The following is a 22106-nucleotide window of genomic DNA, read 5'->3' on the forward strand; positions in this document are numbered from 1 at the left end:
TTGAACCCAGGTCTCTAACACTGATGAGGCAGCAGTGCTAACCACTGTGCCACCATGCCATTTATATTATGTTCTGGATAGGATTTAATAAATATAACTGGGATTGAGAAGTGATTTCCTATCTGATAGAGGCATTTTTGAGAAAACTGTGACTGATTTTACTAAAGGCATTTTAAAATTCTCTCCCTGTCCCTTTCAGGTTCAAAAATCTATACAATATTCCGGACTCAGAGTTTTACCAGCTGGTAACAAGATGCCCAGATCACACCATCTACTGAAAATAAATAATGGGTAATTTATGTAAAATGTTTGGGAAATTGAATTGCTTTGATCTACAGGTGGATGTAATGGTAATTGTACTCACATGATTCTGCAGTGAAATGAAAGATTAATCTGTCTTTGATTCTGCTGGTCAGGAGACCAGGAAATCTCTGATCATCTCTGAGTTATGCCATGGGATCTTTAGGATAGAAATGATTAATATCTCATCTGCAGGAGTGACAGATTTAAGGTCAATATGGCACGGTGGCTAGTGGTTAACACTGCTGCCCCACAGCACTATGGTCCCAGGTTCAAACCCAGCGTCGGGCGACTGTCACATTCTCCCCAAGTCTGTGTGGGTTTCCTCTCACATTCCAAAGGGCCTGTTTCCACACTGTAAGTAATCTAATGTGCAGGTTAGGTGGATTGGTCATGCTAAATTGCCCATGGCGTTAGGTGCACTAGCTAGAGGGAAATGGGGTCTTGGTGGGTTACCCTTTGGAAGGTCTGTTGGGCTGAAGGGCTTGTTTCCCCACAGTAGGGAATCTAATCAGAAGGGCATGATGTTCGGTCTTCTTCCATCCAACAGACCAGCCGATGCTCAATTTCTCACTGCAACTGATCATTAATATTTCGACAATACATGAATTGGAACCAAAGTCATCTCTGCCTGTTTTTCAGGCGTTGGTTTTGATCTTGGAAGTGCACCTGTGAATTAATAGGCTATCAAGGATATAGAGTAATTACCTAATGTAAATCCTTCTTTGTTGACATACCAGACCCGGTCTGTCTCATACCAAACATCTTCGTGCACCTATCAGCAGAGAAAACAAAAAAAATCTTAGCTAATGTGCATTCACGGCAGTAACACACAAATCATGTTCAAGACATCTTGTGGCACAGTTGTATTGGCCCTACTTCTGAACTCAGGAGCTTAGGTTCAAGTCCCAGCTGCTCCGGACGTGCACTGTAATAAGTCTGGACAGGGTGATTAAACTGTTCAAATACAGACCATGTCCAAGGGCTCATGTTGAATAGTGGTAGTGCCCCTCCCTCTGAGCTAGAGGGCCTGGGTTAAAGTCCCACCTACTCCGGAGACATGCCATACTGTCTCAAATTGATTAGGAAATATTTATAAACAATGTCAATAGATAAGTCTTCTACAAAAAGAGACTTTTTGAACTCATTCATTTGATGTTACAGCCCTCATATTTCCACAAAAAAACAAGAGAAAGGGAGGAGGTAAACTTAAAAAAAACCTAACTGCTCTGGATAGTAGAAACAAGTTAATCGTTTGTAAATCAGCCTGAGATCCTTTGACCATGAAAGCTAACTTAAATTACGTGATTTACTTCAGTCAGAAACTGATACGTAAAAGGAAAGTCAAATCTAAAAAGGAACATTAGTGAAAATATTGAGTTTCCTCTTGGGAAAACTGTAATAAGATCACCTACCTCTCCATTAGCAAGGTCTGAAAACGATTCAGTGCAGTTGGAGAGTAAGATTCTACATTCTAATTCCTGCAATTAGAAAACTTTTAAATCCTGAATTGGGTTATTCAGTATCATTGACAGAAATTACCTTCTCTAAGTCCACTCGACTTTCCTCAATCCCTTGATTTGTTTCTTGATTGATGAGATTTTCTCCTGTACATTCCGGTATATTCCCCACCTCCGGGCCCTCAGGTTCTTGAGAACTGGGCTCTTGTGAAACTCTCCCTGTGTCCAATTCAGATGTCCCATTCTCCACTGATAATAGCTCCTCATTTCTGCTGGGCTGCTGTGTGCTGAGATTGGTTTCCATAACAACCGGGTCTTGACTGTTTGGGAATGAGTCATTGTTTTGCTGAGGGCTTCCTGGCTTTTCCAGGTGTGCGGTTTGTTTTCCTGCCGATAGTCCCCTCATTTGGGTTCCTTTGGGTTTCCGAATCAGTTTTGGTCGTTTGCATTCGGCCTTTTTCTCGGGTGGTGGCGCAGACTGACCCTCAGGCCCATTACCATGGTGACCGTTCACCAATGGCTGGGTTTCATTGTCCATTGCCTCGTCTACTGGCTGGCTCTCATTCTGAGTTAAATGTAAAAAATATTGAACCACACTATCATCCAATTTAGCTGGTCGCTGCAATGGGAGACAGGGGAAGGATTCTGGTTAATGCTGATGGAAGGGTGGGATGAAAATACCTTTGCACAGAGGATCAGACACGATTAATAATTCTGGAAACATCAGGAGGCGTTAAACATGCAACAATCCAATCAAAGGTTGTGCCGAATAATAAAAGACATGTGTACAGTAGCAATGCATTATTTTGGCCCTTTTTATACACAATTTTAATCGGCTATGTCACCTTTAACTGAAATGTGACGTGGAATTAAGATGAGTGTTAGATCTTGCTGAGTAAGGTAATGGTTTTGAAGGGATTAATATTGGAGACCAATCTGATAATGTCATAAAGACTTGGATTGGAAAAAGGAAGAACCTTTTGGAGGGTGAATGCTTACAACTATACGTCTCCCATAGTCTCAGTCACAATATCTAGTTTACCGATGTAATTTGTATCTGATTACAATCATGCAATAAACTGAGATTTTTGATTGCCATGGGGATGAAAGATTATCAGGATAATATAGAGTTGAGACTAAAATCGGAATAGCAATGATCTTATTGAGTGATGGAGCAGGTACAAAGGGCCTAGACTTGTTTCTTGTTTGCATGCTCATACATTCATTCTTTTTGTTTGAAGATAAGAACGACTTCACAATAGATTCTGGTGGCTTCCCTCTCCCACTGTAAACCACACTGGACCATAGATCTGGTTGAGAAAAGAGCATGGTCACAACAAATGACCCACAGTCACAATCTGGTAATAGTTGGCAACACAGCATATACAAACATGTGACAGTGAGTCAGCTGTATCCTGGCACTGTAGTACATGATAACATACAGTAAGCATAAAGATCACAGCTTTCATGTGGCTCATTAAATGTGATAAAAAGCATTTCATGGGGACATTATCAAACGAACTTTGACATGCAATCACATGAAGAAATATTAGGCTATCATGAAGTGACAAAACAAGTTGTCAAAGGGATAGGTTTTAACACACAGCTTAGATGGAGAGAAGTGGTAACAAAATGGAAAGGTTTAAGAAGGGGAATCGAGGCTTTAGGATTGAGCTGGAGGAAGGCACAATCTTTGGGAATTGATTGGCAAAAGGAAACATGGCCTAAGCTGGAGGAACACAAAGACATCTGTGCGTTCGAGGGCTGGAGGTAGTTTCAGAGATAATCACAGAGACAGAGACGGATTGTACAAGGGTCAGGAGTGCTCAGTTCTAAACCACGTTCCTGGCAGGGTAGCAAGAATGTTCCTCACCTTTCTTGGTTAATCATGGTCAATTCTCATGTTCATAAAATCAGGATGTGGTTTTTGTGAGCTTCCTTAGAAAGGGACCATTACTGCCCAGAACAGTGAGTCCCACCAGAATTAATAGCTACCAGGTAGACTTGCCATTTCAGGTTGGATGCATCCCTGAGGGTTTCATTGATGACTTCCAACATCCCGTGGCCAATTGGAGAGCAAATAGAGTCTGTGTTACCCAATTGGTTAACCCTTACTGTTGGTTTGACAGCCCTTTCCTGCACTAATCCCCATTCATTTCCAATAGTTTCACAATTTTTCCATTCTCCTCGAAGGGAGAAAGAAGCAGAGTCTTTGATTTTTTTTCTGTAAGGTGGAGGTAGATGTATTTTTGATAAACAAGTGGGTGAAAAGTTATCAGGATGGTATGATCAGATCAGTCACAATCATACTGGATGCTCAGGGGTCAAAACTCCAGTTTCTAACTCACCTACACAGGTATAACTAAGAAATGAAAATGTTCAAAGAAAATGGTAAAAATGTTTTTTTAATGTCCTTTCATTATTAATGATTTTTCCTCCTGGTGGCATGAATTATTCTGGTGAGCAGTGTTCATTTCTTGCAGACTCTAGGAGAATACTGCCAAGTCTGCAACATTCCTTTCAACCTATGTTAGAATCAAACAGTCAGTAAGTCAAGTGAACTTGCAATATTTGTTCCAGTTTTACTTCCCTTGGATGGAATTTTTTTTAAAAAAACCAAAATAATGCTTTAACAAGGATTTTCTTTTAAAGAAAGGGTAGGAATGTCTTACCACCCAACACCTCCGCGCTCCTAAAACTGAGGCATAGCAACTGATAAGGATTAAACAGCCACTAGACAATGGGAGGGTCCCTATAACTGGGCCAACAGATCCCAGCTGCAGTCCCATTTGCTGGAGGGATGAGTCTGTGAAGGTTGTCTTTCTTTTTTTAAGGTCAACAGATATCATTTGATTGAGATTTTTGAAGAAATGAAGAAGATGAAAGCAGAGCAGTGGACTCCAAAAGGACTTTAGCAAGGCGCTTGACAAGGTTCCACATGGTAGATTGGTTAGAAAGGTTCTATCACATGCAATACAGAGGGAACTAACTATTAATTCAAAGGTATGAGACAGAGTGCTGATGGAATGTTGTTTTCAGACTGGAGGCCTGTGACCAACAGTGTGCCGCAAGGATCAGTGCCCTGTCCACTGCTTCTCTTCATTTATATACATGATTTGGATGTAAACATAGGAGGTATGGTCAGTAAGTTTGCAGATGACACCAAAATTGTTGGGGTAGTGGACAGTGAAGAAGGTTACCTCAGATCACCATGGGATCTTGATCAGATGGGCCATTGGGCCAAGGGGTGGCAGATGGAGTTTAATTTGGATAAATGTGAGGTGCTGCATTTTAGAATGACAAATAAAGGCAGGACTTATACACTTAACGGTAAGGTCCTGGGGAGTGTTGCTGAACAAAGAGACCTTGGGGTGCCAGTTCACAATCTCTTAAAAGTGGAGTCGCAGGTAAACAAAGTGGTGACGAAGGCATTTGGTTTGCTTGCCTTTATTGGTCAGTGCATTGAGTATAGGAGTTGGGAGGCCATGTTGCGACTGTACAGGACATTGCTTAGGCCACTTTTGGAATATTGCATTTAATTCTGGTCTCCCTCCTATCGAAAGGATGTTGTGAAACTTGAAAGGGTTCAGAAAAGATCTACAAAGATGTTGCCAGGGTTGGAAGGTTTGAGCTATAGGGAGAGGCTGAATAGACTGGGTCTATTTTCCCTGGAGCATCAGAGCCTGAGGGGTGACATTGTAGAAGTTTATAAAGTCACGAGGGACATGACTGGATGCTTTCCCCATGATGGTGGAGTGCAGAAATAGAGGATATAAGTTTATGGTGAGAGGGATAAGATCTAAAAGGGACCTGAGGGATAACCTTTCCGTGTGGAAAGTGCTGTGTGTATGGAATGAGCTGCCAATACAATACCAGGTACAACAACATTTAAAAGGCACCCAGATGGATATATGAATAAGAAGGGTACAGCCCGTGCTGTACAGCTCTATGACTATGACTTCACGGCTCAAAGTGAAAGGAGTTACAATGTTCTGGATTACAGATAGTGAAAGCAATTCAATGGTAACTATCAAAGGGAATTGGATAAATAATTAAAGTAGAATGTTTATGGGGAACGAGGGAAAAGCAGGGATGTGGGACTAATTAAATAATTTGTACAAAGAGTCAGCACGGGCACAATGGGGAGGCAATGGCCGAATTGTATTATTGCTGGACTGTTAATCCAGAGACTCAGGTAACGACTCAGGTGCACGGAAAAATCTGGCCATGAAACCATTCGCAATTGTAGGAAAACCCAAGCTGCTTCATTAATGTCCTTTCGGGAAGGGAACTGCCATCCTCACCTAGTCTGGCCTATATGTGACACCCGACCCACAACAGATTGGTCACTCTCTGGACATTTAGGGATGGACAGTAAAAGCTGGGCCTAGCCAGTGATGCCTACGTCCCATGAATTAATTTGAGAAATTGGGCAGCAGAGTCTCTGTCTGTGCTGATTCTATATCCAACCAGGTGTTTTAGAGAGCGCATTTCGACATTCAGATTATCCCTCCACTTCAGTCCTCCCATAAATGGCCGTGTCTGTCTCCGGCCTACACCCTGCTGTGTGAGCCTCTCACCTGGAGCTCAGGTCGTCGTTCCTTCTCGTGCTCCCGTGCTACTTTCGCCTCCTTCTCGGTTTCTCGGACCAGCTGCTTAATGAAGCCTGCAGTAGCTACAGGGGAGACTGGTGATGAAGGGGGGCGGGGCTGCTCTTCTTCCTTGATCTATTTTTATACAAATCGACCGAAAGCCATTTTAGAAAGGTAGAGTTCAATGCACTACCCTGCCCCGCCAACTCACCCCTGCATTTTTCAGGTCTGGCAATGGAATCCAAATTATGAACAAAGCAGACCAGCCACTAACCTGATGCCTTTTCATAGAATCACGTCACAGAATCCTACAGCATGGAAGCAGGCTATTCAGCCCATCAAGGCCACACTGACCCTCCAAAGAGCATCCTGCCCAGGCCCAACCCTATCACACTGCCTTTCCCATGGCTAACTCACCTAGCCTGCACATCATGGGGGCAATTTAGCGCAACCAATCCAGTTAAACTGCACATCTTTGGACCACACAGACACAGGGAGAATATGTAAATTTCACACAGACAGTCACACAGGTGACTGATGCTGTGAGGCAGCAGAGCTAACCACTAAACCACCATGTCACTTCTATTTCTGGCCACTCTTCCCACCCTCTGCCCACAAGGCAACAGCCCCTCACTTTTCCAATTGGCAGACCCCCCATTCATGGGCCGATTGATGTCCATTATTCCCATGTGAACATTTTGGCAGGGAGGTCATTCATAGAGAAGAGCTCCACAGTCTAGTCCATCCTTGATCTTATTCAAAGTCCTTCAAAAGTGGAGGCTCACATGTGGACAATGTTCATACAGATGAATGGAAACTAAAGCTGCCTTTAAGAGAGGGAGAGAATGTCTGAAAAGAAGGATATAGTTAATGTACAGCCTGAAGGAGATTCAAGGGATTTTGTGTCCACATTAAATGTTATTCATGTACTGTTATAAAGAAATTTATTGATGTGGATGACACTATTAGTGCTGATTTTATTCGAGTAAGCAAGAAAGACCTTAGAGAGGTAACATAAATGCTTCTCAGAGCCAGAGCTAATCCCCATGACCATTCTCCCTTGAACGAGTGGATCAGGCCTGAGGTAGGGACCCACAGTTTGTAGAAAACCCTTCCCCATGTAGTCACTATTTACACATTATTCACCAAAGAGTACATCGCTGTGTAGGCCTGACCTGCGTTTCCTCGTTCATTGTCCTCAGATTGTCAGAGGGGAAAATTATCAAGGATTGCTCAGCAGTTTTCTTTTCTCTCCACAGGGGTTCAGGCAAATTATAAATATTCCAATTTAACATAGCCAGGAGATTTATTTACTTTTTTTATGAGAGTTCAAGCATAATCCACATGTGATACAAACTGATTATTCATCTCTTCGTTTGTACATTACCTCTGGGAGAGCAAATATGAGCAGCATTAAGAGCACATCTCTCACCAACACATTGTCATGGAGCTCCTGTGCCCCTTCCCAATCCATTTCATAAAAGCAACTTTGGTCCATTCACAGGTGTCTCACCCAACAGGATGTGGAGATGTGAATGAGATAATCTATTACACATGAGAAGTGTATGACATTTTCAGGGGAACTCACAGTCAGATCAGGCACTAAAATGTCAGTTATTACATTGATGGACTGAATGGCCACTTTCTGCTCTGCACTATTCTATAGCTCTAGGCAACCCTAAAGCAACTATGCATATACTTGGGACATCTGTGGGTGGTCATAACACACCCAGAGCACGTACATACACGTGGACATGGATCTTTCAAAGATGGCCTCCTACATGAGTACGTTAACAGCTCAGGTTGTTCTGGGTAAGAGTTGGAGGATGGGAAATGTCAGCCACCACTGGGAGCTACTTGTCAATAATCATCTCAACTCCCACCTCCTCCTCTCACATCCTCCTCCTGTCTTCTCTGTGCTAAAGTCAGGAATCATCACACGAGCTCCTACACAACCTGGATTTCTCCCAGGAATTTCAAACTGTGAACCTCTTTACTGCACACAGACATCCATTCCTCCTTCTTCAAGCTTTGAATTACATGTTTGGTGTCATCTAACCATCATGCCTCAATTCATCCCCAAATTCACCACCTCACCCTTTTAATTCCCATTGCTTAAATTCTTGACAGTTCTTGATATCAAAAATTGACAGTCAGCACCTCCTAGTACACACAGTCTCTCTCTTTCTCCTCTCTGATTACACTAATTCAGTATCTTATGTCATGGTTTATTTCTCCTTGACAACAAAGATGGATTGATGGTTTGACAGCTGACAACTCAAGTGGACAGAAGACTGGAGCAGTGGATGCGGAATAATACAACATGAGCTAAAATTTTCACAGACAAGGAGAGGTCTGCATCTGAGTCAGATGAACAGACTTTAACAGAGTCTTGGCTTTACCTACGCTGTAGGATGTTGCCTGTTTAAATAAAGCTACGTGAGAAATTCAGATAGTTGACAGCATGTGTGGGCAACATCACCAGACACAGAAGCACATCAGTATGTTGTATGGGGAAGGGTGGTGTAGGAAGTTGTATTGGCCAACATGCTTCCCTCGTGTATTTTACTTTATTCAACTTCGTTGCCCACAGTATCAGATCTGTGTCTACCAGCAGCATGCAGCTTCAGATGCAACCCAAAATAGCACACAGCAACCATCTACATTGTACTGGCATCTTAGCAACAGCACTGCATCATTCCCAAATTGAAACGAGTGTAGAGAATTTAATTAAAAGGGGAGGTTATGCAAGAACTTGCTCCTAAGGCAGAATCTTGTCAGTGGTGAGAAAGAGTTATCATCATCACTTTTCCTAAACTGCACTCGCCATTACTGATCACCCAAACACAAAGCCAACTTTTACATAATGAACCTGAGTGCCTGAAAATGTAAGTGATCACATTGCCCAGGGATTCTGGTTAACAGAGCAGTTTGGATAAACCTCCCCCTCTCTTACTGAATTGTTACTTTCTGAAATTGCTAGGTTCAATCTTTTAATTCACACACACACATACAGGATTACAGTGCAATGAATTATCAAGTCCAAATTCACTAAGCTTTGGGCTCACAGCTTGACATTAGCAAAGCAGAGATCAATATTGGTGCAGTTGTTTTAAATCTATTCACCACTCAGACAGTTTTGTACCCTGGGTGTCCATTAACATTCCTCCAACCTGCAACGTCTGCAAAACAGCTTATTACAAATTTGGATTTCAAACGCAATTTCCATTCTGTAAATAATATATTATGAAAATAATAAAAGTATTACTAATCACTCAATGTCAGAGTCTAGAATCCCAGGGCAGCTATTGGGCAGAATCCCTTCCACAATACCCAATGAAGTGGCCTCAAATTACCAGTAGATTCCTAGGGTAGGTACTCATCCAGCAATGACTGAGATTCATAAAACTGCGTTACAGAGATAGAATTTACTTTAATATCACAAATGAATCATTCTGTCAGGCTATATAAAGGCTTGTGATGGCAGAGCAGGAACTTGGAAGGTCCTCAATATTGTTCCCAGATATTCAATAAGATTCAATTTAAAACAAATGTGAAGGGACATGATGACTTCTTCTGGCACAAATGCCAAAAACTTGTCATTAGCGTCTCTGATGTCAACCTGCCTTAGATTGTGTCTTAGAAATTGTTCAACAAGGGTCAAGGACACAAAGCCAAGATTTGGAGATGCCGGTGTTGGACTGTGGTGGACAAAATTAAAAACCACACAACACGAGATTATAGTCCCAACAGGTTTAACTGAAAGCACTAGCTTTCAGAGTGTTACTCCTTCATCAGGTGGTTTTGGAGTGTAAGATTGTAAAAGTTTACAGTGTGATGTAACTGAAATGATATATTGAAAAAGACCAGGATTGTTTGTTAAGTCTCGCATCTTTTAGAATGACCATGTTGGTTTCAGTTCTTTCATATGTCAATCACAAAATGTTTTTAAAAGTTACATTCTCAAGTGAACTTTAACAATTGGTGTCATGTTGGCCCAGGCAATGTATTGAAGGTGTAAGCTTCCCTGTGTGAGACTGTCTGTGCCACAATGTTAAAAATCACACATCACCAGGTTATAGTCCAACAGGTTTATTTGGAATAAGATTGTAAGACACAGAATTTATAGCAATCATATTCTCCACAATCACCTGATGAAGGAGCAGCCCTCCGAAAGCTAGTGCTTCCAAATGAACCTGTTGGACTATAACCTGGTGTTGTGTGATTTTTTAACTCAGTACAAAGCCAAGAGGCATTTGTTAAAGGCAGAGGAATACAGGCAAGCAAATGCAAGAAATGCATTTAAGAAATCAATTAAGATGAAGGTTGTTAAAGATTTCAAGTGGATCCTTTCATTACTAGTATTTTAGACTGACTATTCTCATTTACATCCTGTGTATTTTCAATTATAGTTCTTGACTATTGTAGGGACATTACCATCATTATTTTCAATAGATAATTCTTGCTTGCTCCCTTGATTCCAGTTCCTTACAAACTTCTGTGTTGTTGAAATCCATTTACATTAATTGTCCAACAATGTTCGGGGTAAGAAAAGGTAATAGGAATATAAATTAGCCAACTTACTATTAATCTAAATTTGGTAGTTAAAAAATTCTTTCTGAAATCCTATTGAATTTTAAATGACCCCAATGAGCACTCAGTTTCGGGTTTTGACTGTCTGAGCAGGTTTACAGCTGCTGGGCAAACTGTGAAGAGGCTGCCAAAATCCAATTACTTACAAAATATTCATTTCAGAATTATCTGCATGATGCATGCAACTCTGAGACAGACTAACACCCCCCCACAGAGAGCAGAACCGGGCAATCCAATTGGAAATACGGGATGTCATGGATCCAATCCTGTATTGATATCTTGGTTGCAAAGCACATTTAGAATGCAGTGATGAGATTAGACACATTGGCTTTGCAAGTATAATCTCTGCCACAATGCCTGAATGAAAAAGCGACTGCGTTCTGCATATCAAACCAAGACTTTCTCAGGGTCTATTGGAAATAAGCAGCCAGAGCATTTCTCTGATGCTCAGACATTGTGAAGCCAGCGTTTAGGCCATTGATTTCCTCTGGTTGGGGAAATGAAGTCCCATAGCTCAGTCCTGAAGCTCAAATCCACTTGAACCCTCTAATGTACAAACACAACCAGCAGCACACGACCATGCTGACTGTAGTCTAACTCAACAATGGGCAGGGAGCATTGTGCAAATGGAATGATAGTCTCATTGCCAATTCCTGTGATGCTGGTCTTTCCAAATAAATGTTAGCAACAAGACATAGATGACAAGAAAGAATGTGAAAGTATGAGGTAATGACTTCCATAACTTGGGTGAAATCAGACAATCCCTGTCTTCTTTGCTTTATCACACTAAGGAAACTGGTGGGTTAAAATGGCTAACACATAGAATGATGGCATCAGTGAGGTTTCAATTGCCATTCAGATTCTGGTATACTTTGAGGAGGTGTCAAGACAGGTCAACGACGATCGAGCAGTGGATGTGGACTTCAGCAAGGCATTTGAAAGGGATCCCTAGGGTAGGGTCATTCATAAAGTCAGGAAGTATGGGATACAGGGAGATTTGGCAATCTGGATTCAGAATTGGCTGGCTGACAGAAGGCAGAAAGTGGTTGTCAATGGAAAGTATTCTGCCTGGAGGTCAGTGTTGAGTGGGGTCCCGCGGGGCTCTGTTCTTGGACCTCAGCTCTTTGCAGTTTTCATAGATGACTTCGATGAGCAGGTTGAGGGGTGGGTTAGTAAGTTTGCAGATGACACAAATGTTGGACGTGTCGTCGATAGTATAGAGGGCTATTGCAGGCTACAGCGCAACATAGACAGAATGGAGAGCTGGGCTGGGAAATGACAGTTGGAGCACAACCTGGATAAATGCAAAATGATGCATTTTGGAAGGTCGAGCTCGAATGCTGAATATAGGATTAAAAACAGGATCCTTAGCAGTGTGGAGGAACAGAGGGATCTGGGTGCGCAAGTGCATAGATCCCTCAAAGTTGCCACCCAAGTGGACAGCTGAAAATGTGTTGCTGGAAAAGCACAGCAGGTCAGGCAGCATCCAAGGAACAGGAAATTTCAGGATGAAGGGATTATGCCCGAAACGTCAAATTTCCTGTTCCTTGGATGTTGCCTGACCTGCAGCGCTTTTCCAGCAACACATTTTCAGCTCTGATCTCCAGCATCTGCAGACTTCACTTTTACCCAAGTGGATAGGGTTGTTAAGAAAGCATATGGTATTTTGGCTTTTATTATCAGGGGGATCGAGTTTAAGAGCTGCGAGGCTTTGCTGCAGCTCTACAAGTCCCTGGTGAGACCACACTTGGCATATTGTGTCCAGTTCTGGTCGCTCTACTATAGGAAAGATACAGAGGCTTTGGAGAAGGTGCAAAGAAAGTTTACCAGGATGCTGCCTGGACTGGAGGGCTTGCCTTATGAAGGAAGGTTGAATGAGCTTGGACTTTTCTCTCTGGAGAGAAGGAGGAGGAGAGGAGACCTAATCAAGGTGTACAAAATAATGAGAGGAACAGATAGAGTCAATAACCAGAGACTTTTCCCAAGGGTGGGATTGACTAGTACGAGGAGTCATAGTATGAAGATATGAGGAGGAAGGTATAAAGGAGACGTAAGAGTTAGGTTCTTTACGCAGAGAGTTGTGAATGCATGGAATGCGTTGCCAGCGGAAGCAGAGTCATTGAGGACATTTAAGCGACTGCTGGACATGCACATGGATAGCAGTGAGTTGAGGGATGCGTAGGTTAAGTTACTATATTTTAGATTAGATTCCCTATAAGAAAGAGGCTGTTTGGCCCAACAAGTCCACACCAACACTCCGAAGAGCAACCCACCCAGACCCATTTCTCCCTGACTAATGCACCTAACACTATGGGCAATCTAATATGGCCAATTCACCTAACCTGCACATCTTTAGACTGTGAGAGGAAACCGGAGCACCTGAAGGAATCCCACGTAGACACGGGGAGAATGTGCAAACTCCACACAAACAGTCGCCCAAGGGTAGAATCAAACCCGGGTTCCTGGCGCTGTGAGGCAGCAGTGCTAACCACTGAGCCACCGTGCCATCCCATTTTACATTAGGATTAAATCTCAGCACAACATCGTGGGCCAAAGGGCCTGTTCTGTGCTATACTTTCCTATGCTCTAAATACTCAGGACCTGTAAATCAATTAATTGGAATTCTAAGCAATGGTTCCACTTTCCAGAAACCACCCAGTTTTCAGCCTATACCGGCCAATGCTCTTTATCAGTCAGGGGCATCCAAGATTACTCAATGCTGCCCTAATGTTATCCAGAGCTGTCTCACTGTGCAGGCAATTAACCACAGTCTGTGAATGGTGACTGATCTATCTCTGTTGAAAAGAGAGAGAGACACGAGGAGTTATACAACGTGGAGTGGGGGGGAAATGGCATTATTCCACAAAGATGGAATGAGTGAGGAGGCAGGTCCTAAGCATGTCGGAACCCGAATGGGGATTGAAACCGCACTGATGCCATCATTCTACTGTAACAATGAAAAGGAGATCGGGATTGTCTGATTTCACCCAGCCGATGGAAGGACTATGGCAAATTGCCATGAGACCATTTCAGGCAGCAGCTGCAGTCATTGTTTATTCAGTAACATCCTTCTCACTCACTGTCTGCAGGAAGCACCAATGTGAGGAGTCAAACTAGCAGAATTTCACAATACTGGGGCGCATCAGGTTAGTAACCAGTTAGCCTGTCATGAAGTGTGAAAAGCTAATAGACTTTGCTCTCTGCTGACTGCTGCCAAGCATCTGTGAAGCCTAGAGGGACATGCATTCAGGAGGAGAGATGGGAACACTGATGAGAACAGATAGCATTTCAAACAGCTGGGACCCAGTCATCAGGGCAGCCAATACGGAGTTGATGATCCTTGTCAGGTAGGGCAGAGTACAGGGCAATGTCTAAAATAAACATGCTGAATAGACAGAGTACAGGGCAAAGGTAGCCTCAAATAGCCTGGGGTGAGAATGAGAATTAGGGACTGTAATAGTCTGAGGGAGCTTTGTGCTAAAAGAGGAGAGGGGCCAGCAATCCCTTGCAGAGGAGCCAACCTGGTGAAAGAGAACTTTGTTTAACAGCATGGTGATTTCATAGCTGCCACAAAATCTAAAACGAAAGGCTGTCCTGAGAAAGAGATAGTATATCTTGAAAAGCAAAATCAGGTCATGAACAAAAGGGAATAAAATGATGGTTCTTGGCCTAAACGTCACATGTCAAAAATGCCACCTATTCTGTCCCTGCAGCAGCTTAAGATTTGAGATCGAATTCATTTTGAGTAACAGTATGGGGTTTTGCCAGCTGCTGTGAGTCTCTGATTTGCAGTCACTCAGACAGGCACTGAATGTTTTGATTTAAAAAGTGGTTCTTCTCCAAAAGTGGCTTTGAATTTACCAAACCCACGTGTGTCTAACCACATGCCGTTTTGCTGAGCCATCAGATGCCTTGTTAAAGGAAGCTCATTCGCACTCCTAGAAGCCAATGCAACGTCTATCTTCTCTTCTGCATGCAGGATGTAAACCTGTGACCCAAGAAGAGTAACTTTCCTTTTGTTCCCATAATGCTAGACGTGAGGAAACAGCCATGTTCCTATAGTTTAATCGAGGAGCGTTAGACAACGGACTTTGTGCTGAGATGACTTGAAGGATATGGAGACATCAAACTACATGGCGGGCGAAAAGGTCATACAGAATTGTCCAAACATAGAGAAATGGTGAAACAAGGAAAGGAAGAGAGAAACAGAATGATTAGATTAGTGATGCACGCAGAAAAATGTCAGACAAAATTATAGGAAAACTTGAATCGCTACTTTCTCTTGATGAAAACATTGATTGAATGAGACACAGTGAACACAGTTCTGCAGCTTCTACGCTGCCTAATTTCCAGTAGTGGTACCTTCATTTATTATTGAAGGTGAATTGAAAACCTATGTATCATTCCAGTGCTAGTCAGATGCTGCACATTAGCATGGAGGATGAATTTCCTTTGTGTACCTTCCCAATTGCACCTTTTGTTTCATTATTGCGATTGAAATCAAAATGAATTCAGTCATTCACTTAAACCTAACAAAGCTGTGATAGGTCATAAGTTGGAGAGCTTCAGGAATTCCAAGATACCATTTTTTTAAATCACAAACCACAAACTCCTCAGATGGACAGAAGAAAATGCTGGTCCACTGATTCACTAATTCTGCCCCACTTCTCATTTACAATATTTCTCAATCCTGCGGTCTTTCTCATCTGTCAACTTTATGATTGTAGACATTTCTCCTCTAATCCATCCTTCTTTCTCACTTTTGTGCTCCAAGAATGCCATCCTACCCTTGACTTCCCCCTCCTTGCAGCTCTAAGCTGTTGATATCATGATTCATCATACCATCTCCTGCCCACATTCTTTCCTACAGATTCTGGGCTGTGGAATCTTTTACCTTCCTCCGTCAAGTCCTCCTCATCTACAGATTTGCAAAACCTAAAACAGCCTCCTCATCCCTCTATTTTGTTTAAATTTCTCTCCCACCACTTATAACCTTGCCACTTCATCTAGGTTTCCACAATTTTAAACTATGAAACTCACAGAAGCTGTTATTAATGAAAGAAAGTTTTGCATTTATACCACAATTTTCACAACCGCTGGTCATCTCAAGGTACTTTGTGCCAGTGAAGGACGTTTTTAAGAATAGTGACTGTGCCAAAGTCAGATCATGACAACTAATATGCACACATGCAAGATCCCTCAGACAACAATGGTGGTCTGTTGTGTGTGATAAAATTTGGTATTAGCCAAGATAGCTTGCCTGTTCTTCTTTGAGATTGTAATTTGGGGTATCTTATATTATAAGCCCTTCCTGAAGAAAGGCTTATGCCTGAAACGTCAAATCTCCTGTTCCTTGGATGCTGCCTGACCTGCTGCGCTTTTCCAGCAACACATTTTCAGCTCAGTATCTTATATTTACCCAAGCAAGCACATCGAGTTTCAGTTTAATGCCTCAAATGAACAATAGATCCTCCAACATTACAACACTCTCCCAATTCCACACCTGTTCATTTTTGCACTCTAGCAGTGAGAATGGGATTTGAACTCAGACCCTAACACATCAAAAGCAAGAATGTGCTACCATCTGGGCCACAATTGATACGTTAAAGAGCCTGCTCATTGTACACAATGACAACAACAGCACCTACGTGTGCCTTCAACATGGAGAAACATCACAAAGTGCTGCACCAGGTAAGGGTCAGATGAAAAGAGTTGGTGTGCGGGATTCCAGGCACTCAGATTTATGAGAGAGTCTCCGCACACAGAGACTGAATGGTCAACAGCACTGAAAAGGGAACCAAAGAACTGCGGATGCTGTCAGTCTGAGACAAAAACAAAAATTGCTGGAAAAGCTCAGCAGGTCTGGCAGAATCTGTGGAGAGAAATCAGAGTTAATCTTTTGGGTCAAGTGACCCTTCTTGAGGACTGTTCTGAGGAAAGGTCACTTGGCCGGAAAGGCTAACTCCGATTTCTCTCAACAGATGTTGCCGAACCTGCTGAGTTTTTCCAGCAATTTCTGTTTGTAGCACTGAAATGGGGCTGGGGGTGTGTGGGAACGTACTGATGACAAGGATGGAACCCACAGAGAAAAGCATAGCTACAACAGAAAGGGTGAGAACATGGGACAGGTGGAGGTGAGCTGGGTAATGCTACTAGCCACCAATTAATAAAACCAGAGTCAGTCAATCATCACATCACGGGCTGACTTCCGATTCGGCCTTGAAGATGATAGGTCAAAATGATTTCCCTCAGCATAATCCAGTGCCCCAAAATAAAAACCTTAAATGTTAGTCAGTTCAACAGGAGGCGAGAATGAAACCTCTAATGACAGGTTTTGTTGCCACAAGCAGACTACAAGCAAACAGCAGCATGGGTTCACTTGTTACACAGACTGCAACTTAATAATTCCACATGGCTTGTGAATTTTATATTCTTCATTGAATATATGATCAGTGAGACATCAGTGAGAATTTCATGGAATGTTTAAGGTTTGGAATAATGAGGGGGTTATGTCTGATAGTGCACAGGTTACTGACTGAAGAACTTCACTGCTACTCCATGCTGTGTGCTGGGCATTCAGTTTGATGTCTAGTCTCATGTGCAACAGCCCGTTTCAAAGTCAATTTCACCAGACCCTAACTACCCGCAACCACTTCTGAAAATGCCTTTGTAACCAACTGGAGGGAAGAAAGGTTAAAACTTGTTAATCTTATCCCCTCTAAAACTGCATTAATTTGACAGAAGCTTCAGATTTCCAGAGACTCAAAGCCTTGCATTACCTCCAAGTAAATTCAAAGTAGAATCATTATCCCCAACAATTTAGGATCATTTCGACGGCTTGATTTTTCTACGTCTATGTGAGTGAAAGCATGAGAGGACCAAATCTACCACTCTCAATCTGATGGAAGTCAAGAGGCAAGTGTTATGTTCTTTCATATAATACAGGTCATCCCAGCATGTTAAATTATGGACAGGCGATTAAATTCAAAGTCTTAGCAGGGCACAACAGTCAAATGTCACTGGTAGTTAAGCACATAAACCTGATGGCTCTGCAAGGAAGGTCCACAACAGGATCAGACACATTTAAAAGAAACAAGAAGTGAAATCCTCCATTCATTTTGCTCCCTTACTCAGAGAATACTAACCCTTTATTGAGGTACAGCAAAATGAAACCCTAACCTTTTCCTTGTTTTACATTGTTTTAGTACCACCTGGACATAGAGGCCCTGCCTGCTATCGCCATTGAGTACAAAGCAAGTATTTACAGGTCTACTCCAAATAACAGAACAAGTGACCTCTGTCCCACCAACACCTACCCCCTCTGCTCCTTCAACCACCCCAAATCCACCCATCTCCCGAACTTGGTGTGAGGAAAGTGCTTCCACAGCACAAGGAGGCCCTGGATAACAAACCAGTTCCATTCCTGAGTACATACGGAAATCGATTCACACGCAAGTTGGAATGCAATGTGGTACAATATAAAATATCCATTCATAAGTACGCATGAACAGTCACAGGGCAGATCCTTACAATTAATTGTAATACAGGATCTTGTTTATAAGTATAAGCATCCATAAGTCAGACTGTCATAAACTGGGGACGTCCTGTAAGATCAAACTGAATCTCTTGCCAATTGTCATCAAAGTCCATTTGGAAAGACAGGGGCACAGTGATAATGTCATTGGCTTGCAGTGCACCAAGGTTAATAGTCTAAGGTTATGTGTGCACAATCCACCTATGGCCAATGGTGACATTTCAATTCAATATAAAGCTACTCTAATATTGACCATGTAGTATTGACCAGTTGTTACAAAAGCCCATCTGGGTCACCAGTGTCCTAAAAGGAGAGAAATCTGCCAACTTTACCTGGCCTGACCTACATGTGACTTCAAACCCACAGCAGTGTGACTGACTTTTAACTATCCCCTGGGCCTAGTCAGTGGTGCTCACATCCCATAAAAAACAAAAGAAAACATGTTTGACTATGAACAATTTTATCAATACAGCAATACATAGGCTTAAGGATGCCCTTCAGCTTAATAACTTATCTCTAACTTTGGTCTGTGTAAAAGGTGCGTGACAAAATTTTGTGGTTTATGGGTGCCCAATGAAAAGGCCCATTACTTCCTTAAAAGTGAAGCAAGGTGGAATCACACTGAATAATAACCAGTGGGCCCCAACGGGGAAATCTGATCTTATGAGATGTCAAAAAGCATTGAGCGCAGCAACATGTTAAACACTCTGGACTGTGGTTCCAGCATCGTCTCTTGTTAAAACAAATACAAGCATCCAGAGGGATCCCACTAGCTCTGATAAACTTAAAAAATCATGATCAGTCATGGCAACAGGGACAGGGTTTGGAAACGCAATTAACAGAGAGGTCATCCGACTGTAAAATATACTCTATCTATCCCTCTGCAGCTACTGTCTTGACCTTGGTGTTTTCCAGCATATTCTGTTCATTGTGAGTAAAAGGACTGCTTCTCTAAAGACAGTGCCTGGGAGGGTAGCAGAACATGCAACAGGAACAGGCCCTTCGGCCCACCATGTCTATGCTGCTCATGTTGCCATTCTAAACTAATCCCATCTGCCTGCACATGGTCCTATTTCCTCCATCCTGCCTGTCTAAATGCCTCATAAACTTTGCTATCGTATATGCTTCAACCTATCTCATAGCTTTCCTATCTATTCTATCTGCCCTTCAACCTCTGATGCTCTAGTGATAGCTGTGTTCCACAGGGCTCAGTACTGGGTCCACCATTATTTGTCATTTATATAAACGATTTGGATGAGAATTTAGGAAGCATAGTTATTAAGTTTGCAGCTGACACTAAAATTGATGGTAAAATAGACAGGGAGGAAGGTTCTCTAAGATTACAAAGGGATCATAATCAATTGGGCTAATGGGCTGAGGAGTGGCAGATGGAGTTTTATTTTAGATAAATGTGAGATGTTGTATTTAGGTAAAACAAACAAGGACATGGTTTATACAGTTAATGGTAGGTCTCTGGGAGTGTTGTAAAACAGAGAGACCTAGAGATTCAGGTAATAGCTCATTGAGCGTGTGACACAGATAGACAGAATGATGGAGAAGTTCTTTGGTACACTCACTTTCATTGGTCAGGCCATTGAGTATAGGACTTAGGACATCATTTTGCTATTGTATAGATATTGGTGAGGCCATGTTTGGAGTATTGTTACAGTTCTGGTCACCCGCTATTGGAAGGATATTATGAAATTGGAGGGAGTACAGAAAAGACATACCAGGTTGGTGCTGGGACTGAGAGGTTTGAGTTATAAGGAGAGGCTGGATAGGCTGGAAATTCTTTCACAGCAGTGTAGGAGGTTAAGGGGTGGCCTTATAGAGGTTTATAAAATCATGAGGGGCATAGATAAAGGTCTTTTTCCTAGAATTGGACAGTTCAAAATTTAGGTATAATTTTAAGGTGAGAGGAGAAAGATTTAAAAGGGACCCTGAGGGGCAACTTTTTCACACAGAGGGTGGTACATTAGTGGAATGAACTGCCAGAGAAAGTGATAGATGCAGGTACAGTTACAACATTTAAAATATATTTGGACAGATACATGAATAGGAAAGGTTTAGAGGGATATGGGTCAAATGCAGACAAGTATGATTTGGGAGTTTGGGAAACTTGGTCAGTGTGGATGAGTTGGACCAAAGGGTTTATCTCTGTGCCGTATGACCTGATGACCCTCATCCAAGTTTGACTAACCTCTCCTTATAATGAATGCTCTCCAATCCAGGCAACATCCTGGTAAACGTCTTCTGTTCCCACTCCAAAGTCTCCACATCTTTCCTGCACACACTATTACTGAAATAACTGCACAGAGACCAGTATCCCATCACCAAGTCACCCTTTATTTACATGTGCATCACACATGGGCTCTGACCAGATCAGATCCAGTCTCTAGAAGGAGGACACTCTCGAAATAAAAAACAGAAATTGCTGGAAAAGCTCATCAAGTCTGCCAGCATCTGTGGATATAAATCAGAGTTAACGTTCGTGATCTTTCCTCAGACTCTCTGAAGCTCCTGTTTCTATCTGTCAGCCAGGGTTCCCTGATTGACCCAGGTTAATAACCCCAATCAGGGATCTTACAGTAATTGAGATCCACTTGGCTCTCCAACCAATCATTATAATTACATTATGAACAATAGAGGTCTCAGCACTGATCCTTGCATAACCCCACTAGTCACAGATCTCCTATCAGTAAAACACCCCTCTCCAACTACCTCTATCTTCAATAACCAAGCCAATTTTGTATCCAACTTATCACCATGCATTTTGTGTGATTTGATCTTCTGAACCAGCCTTCCATGAGGAATGTTGTCAAACTCTTTAGTAAATCCATGTAGATAGCATCTACTGCCTTACCCTCACCAACTATTTTTATCAGTTCCTCAAAAAACTCCATCACCTTCTTGAGACAAGACTTCCCTTGCATAAAACCATGCTGACTATCCCGGAGCGTCGCTCCGAAAGCTAGAGCTTCCAAATAAACCTGTTGGACTATACCCCGGTGTTGTGCGATTTTTAACTTTGTACACCCCATTCCAACATCAGCTCCTCCACATTATCCCTAACAAGTCAATTCTTCTCCAAATGCAAGTAAATCCTATTCCTAAGAATCTTCTCCAATAACTTGCAGGATGAAAGGATTAACAGAAGGTGTTTTGTTTTTCCAGAGATGCTCAGAATCATGATTGTTACAGCACAATTCAGTCCATTGCGTTGCCATTTGCTCTTCAAATGCATATCGATACCTAGTGCCAATCTCTGGCATTTGTCCCATATCCCTGCATGCTACTTCCTTCCAAATAATCGGTCAAAGCCCTGTTGAATGCCTCAATTGAATCTGCTCACATCACATTTCCAGGCACTGCATTCCATGCCCTAACAACCCAATATATGCTAAGAAGACTTCCTTACATCATTTTTTTTAGCTGTTTTGCTTCTTCTGCACATTACTCTCATTCTTGTTCCCTTTACAAGTGGAAACAGCTTCTCCCTATATGTTCATGATCAGGAAAATCTCTATCAAGTCTCCTCCCAGCGTCCTTCTTTCCAAGATGCCAACTTCTCAAACCTAAGGTCAGAACTGAACTTTTTCATTTCTGGAATCATTATGTAAATCACTT

General features: G+C 42.3%; 1 protein-coding gene across 6 annotated transcripts in view; it reads right to left on the reverse strand.

Moving 5' to 3' along the window:
* LOC132827048 (unconventional myosin-XVIIIb-like) overlaps positions 1-22106 on the reverse strand; it is a 350661-nt gene that overhangs the window by 290799 nt on the left and 37756 nt on the right. For 2 of the 6 annotated variants that reach the window (XM_060843472.1, XM_060843471.1), the window contains exons 2-4: positions 6341-6487; positions 1843-2379; positions 1009-1075 (exon numbers count right to left, since the gene is read on the reverse strand). In XM_060843472.1, coding sequence (XP_060699455.1) covers positions 1009-1075; positions 1843-2379; positions 6341-6487 — 751 coding nt within the window. The remainder of the gene's footprint in view (positions 1-1008; positions 1076-1842; positions 2380-6340; positions 6488-22106) is intronic. The other 4 variants (XM_060843476.1, XM_060843474.1, XM_060843473.1 and 1 more) reach the window with 3 other exon arrangements.

This window comes from Hemiscyllium ocellatum, chromosome 24 (assembly GCF_020745735.1).
Source record: "Hemiscyllium ocellatum isolate sHemOce1 chromosome 24, sHemOce1.pat.X.cur, whole genome shotgun sequence".
Lineage (NCBI taxonomy): Eukaryota > Metazoa > Chordata > Chondrichthyes > Orectolobiformes > Hemiscylliidae > Hemiscyllium > Hemiscyllium ocellatum.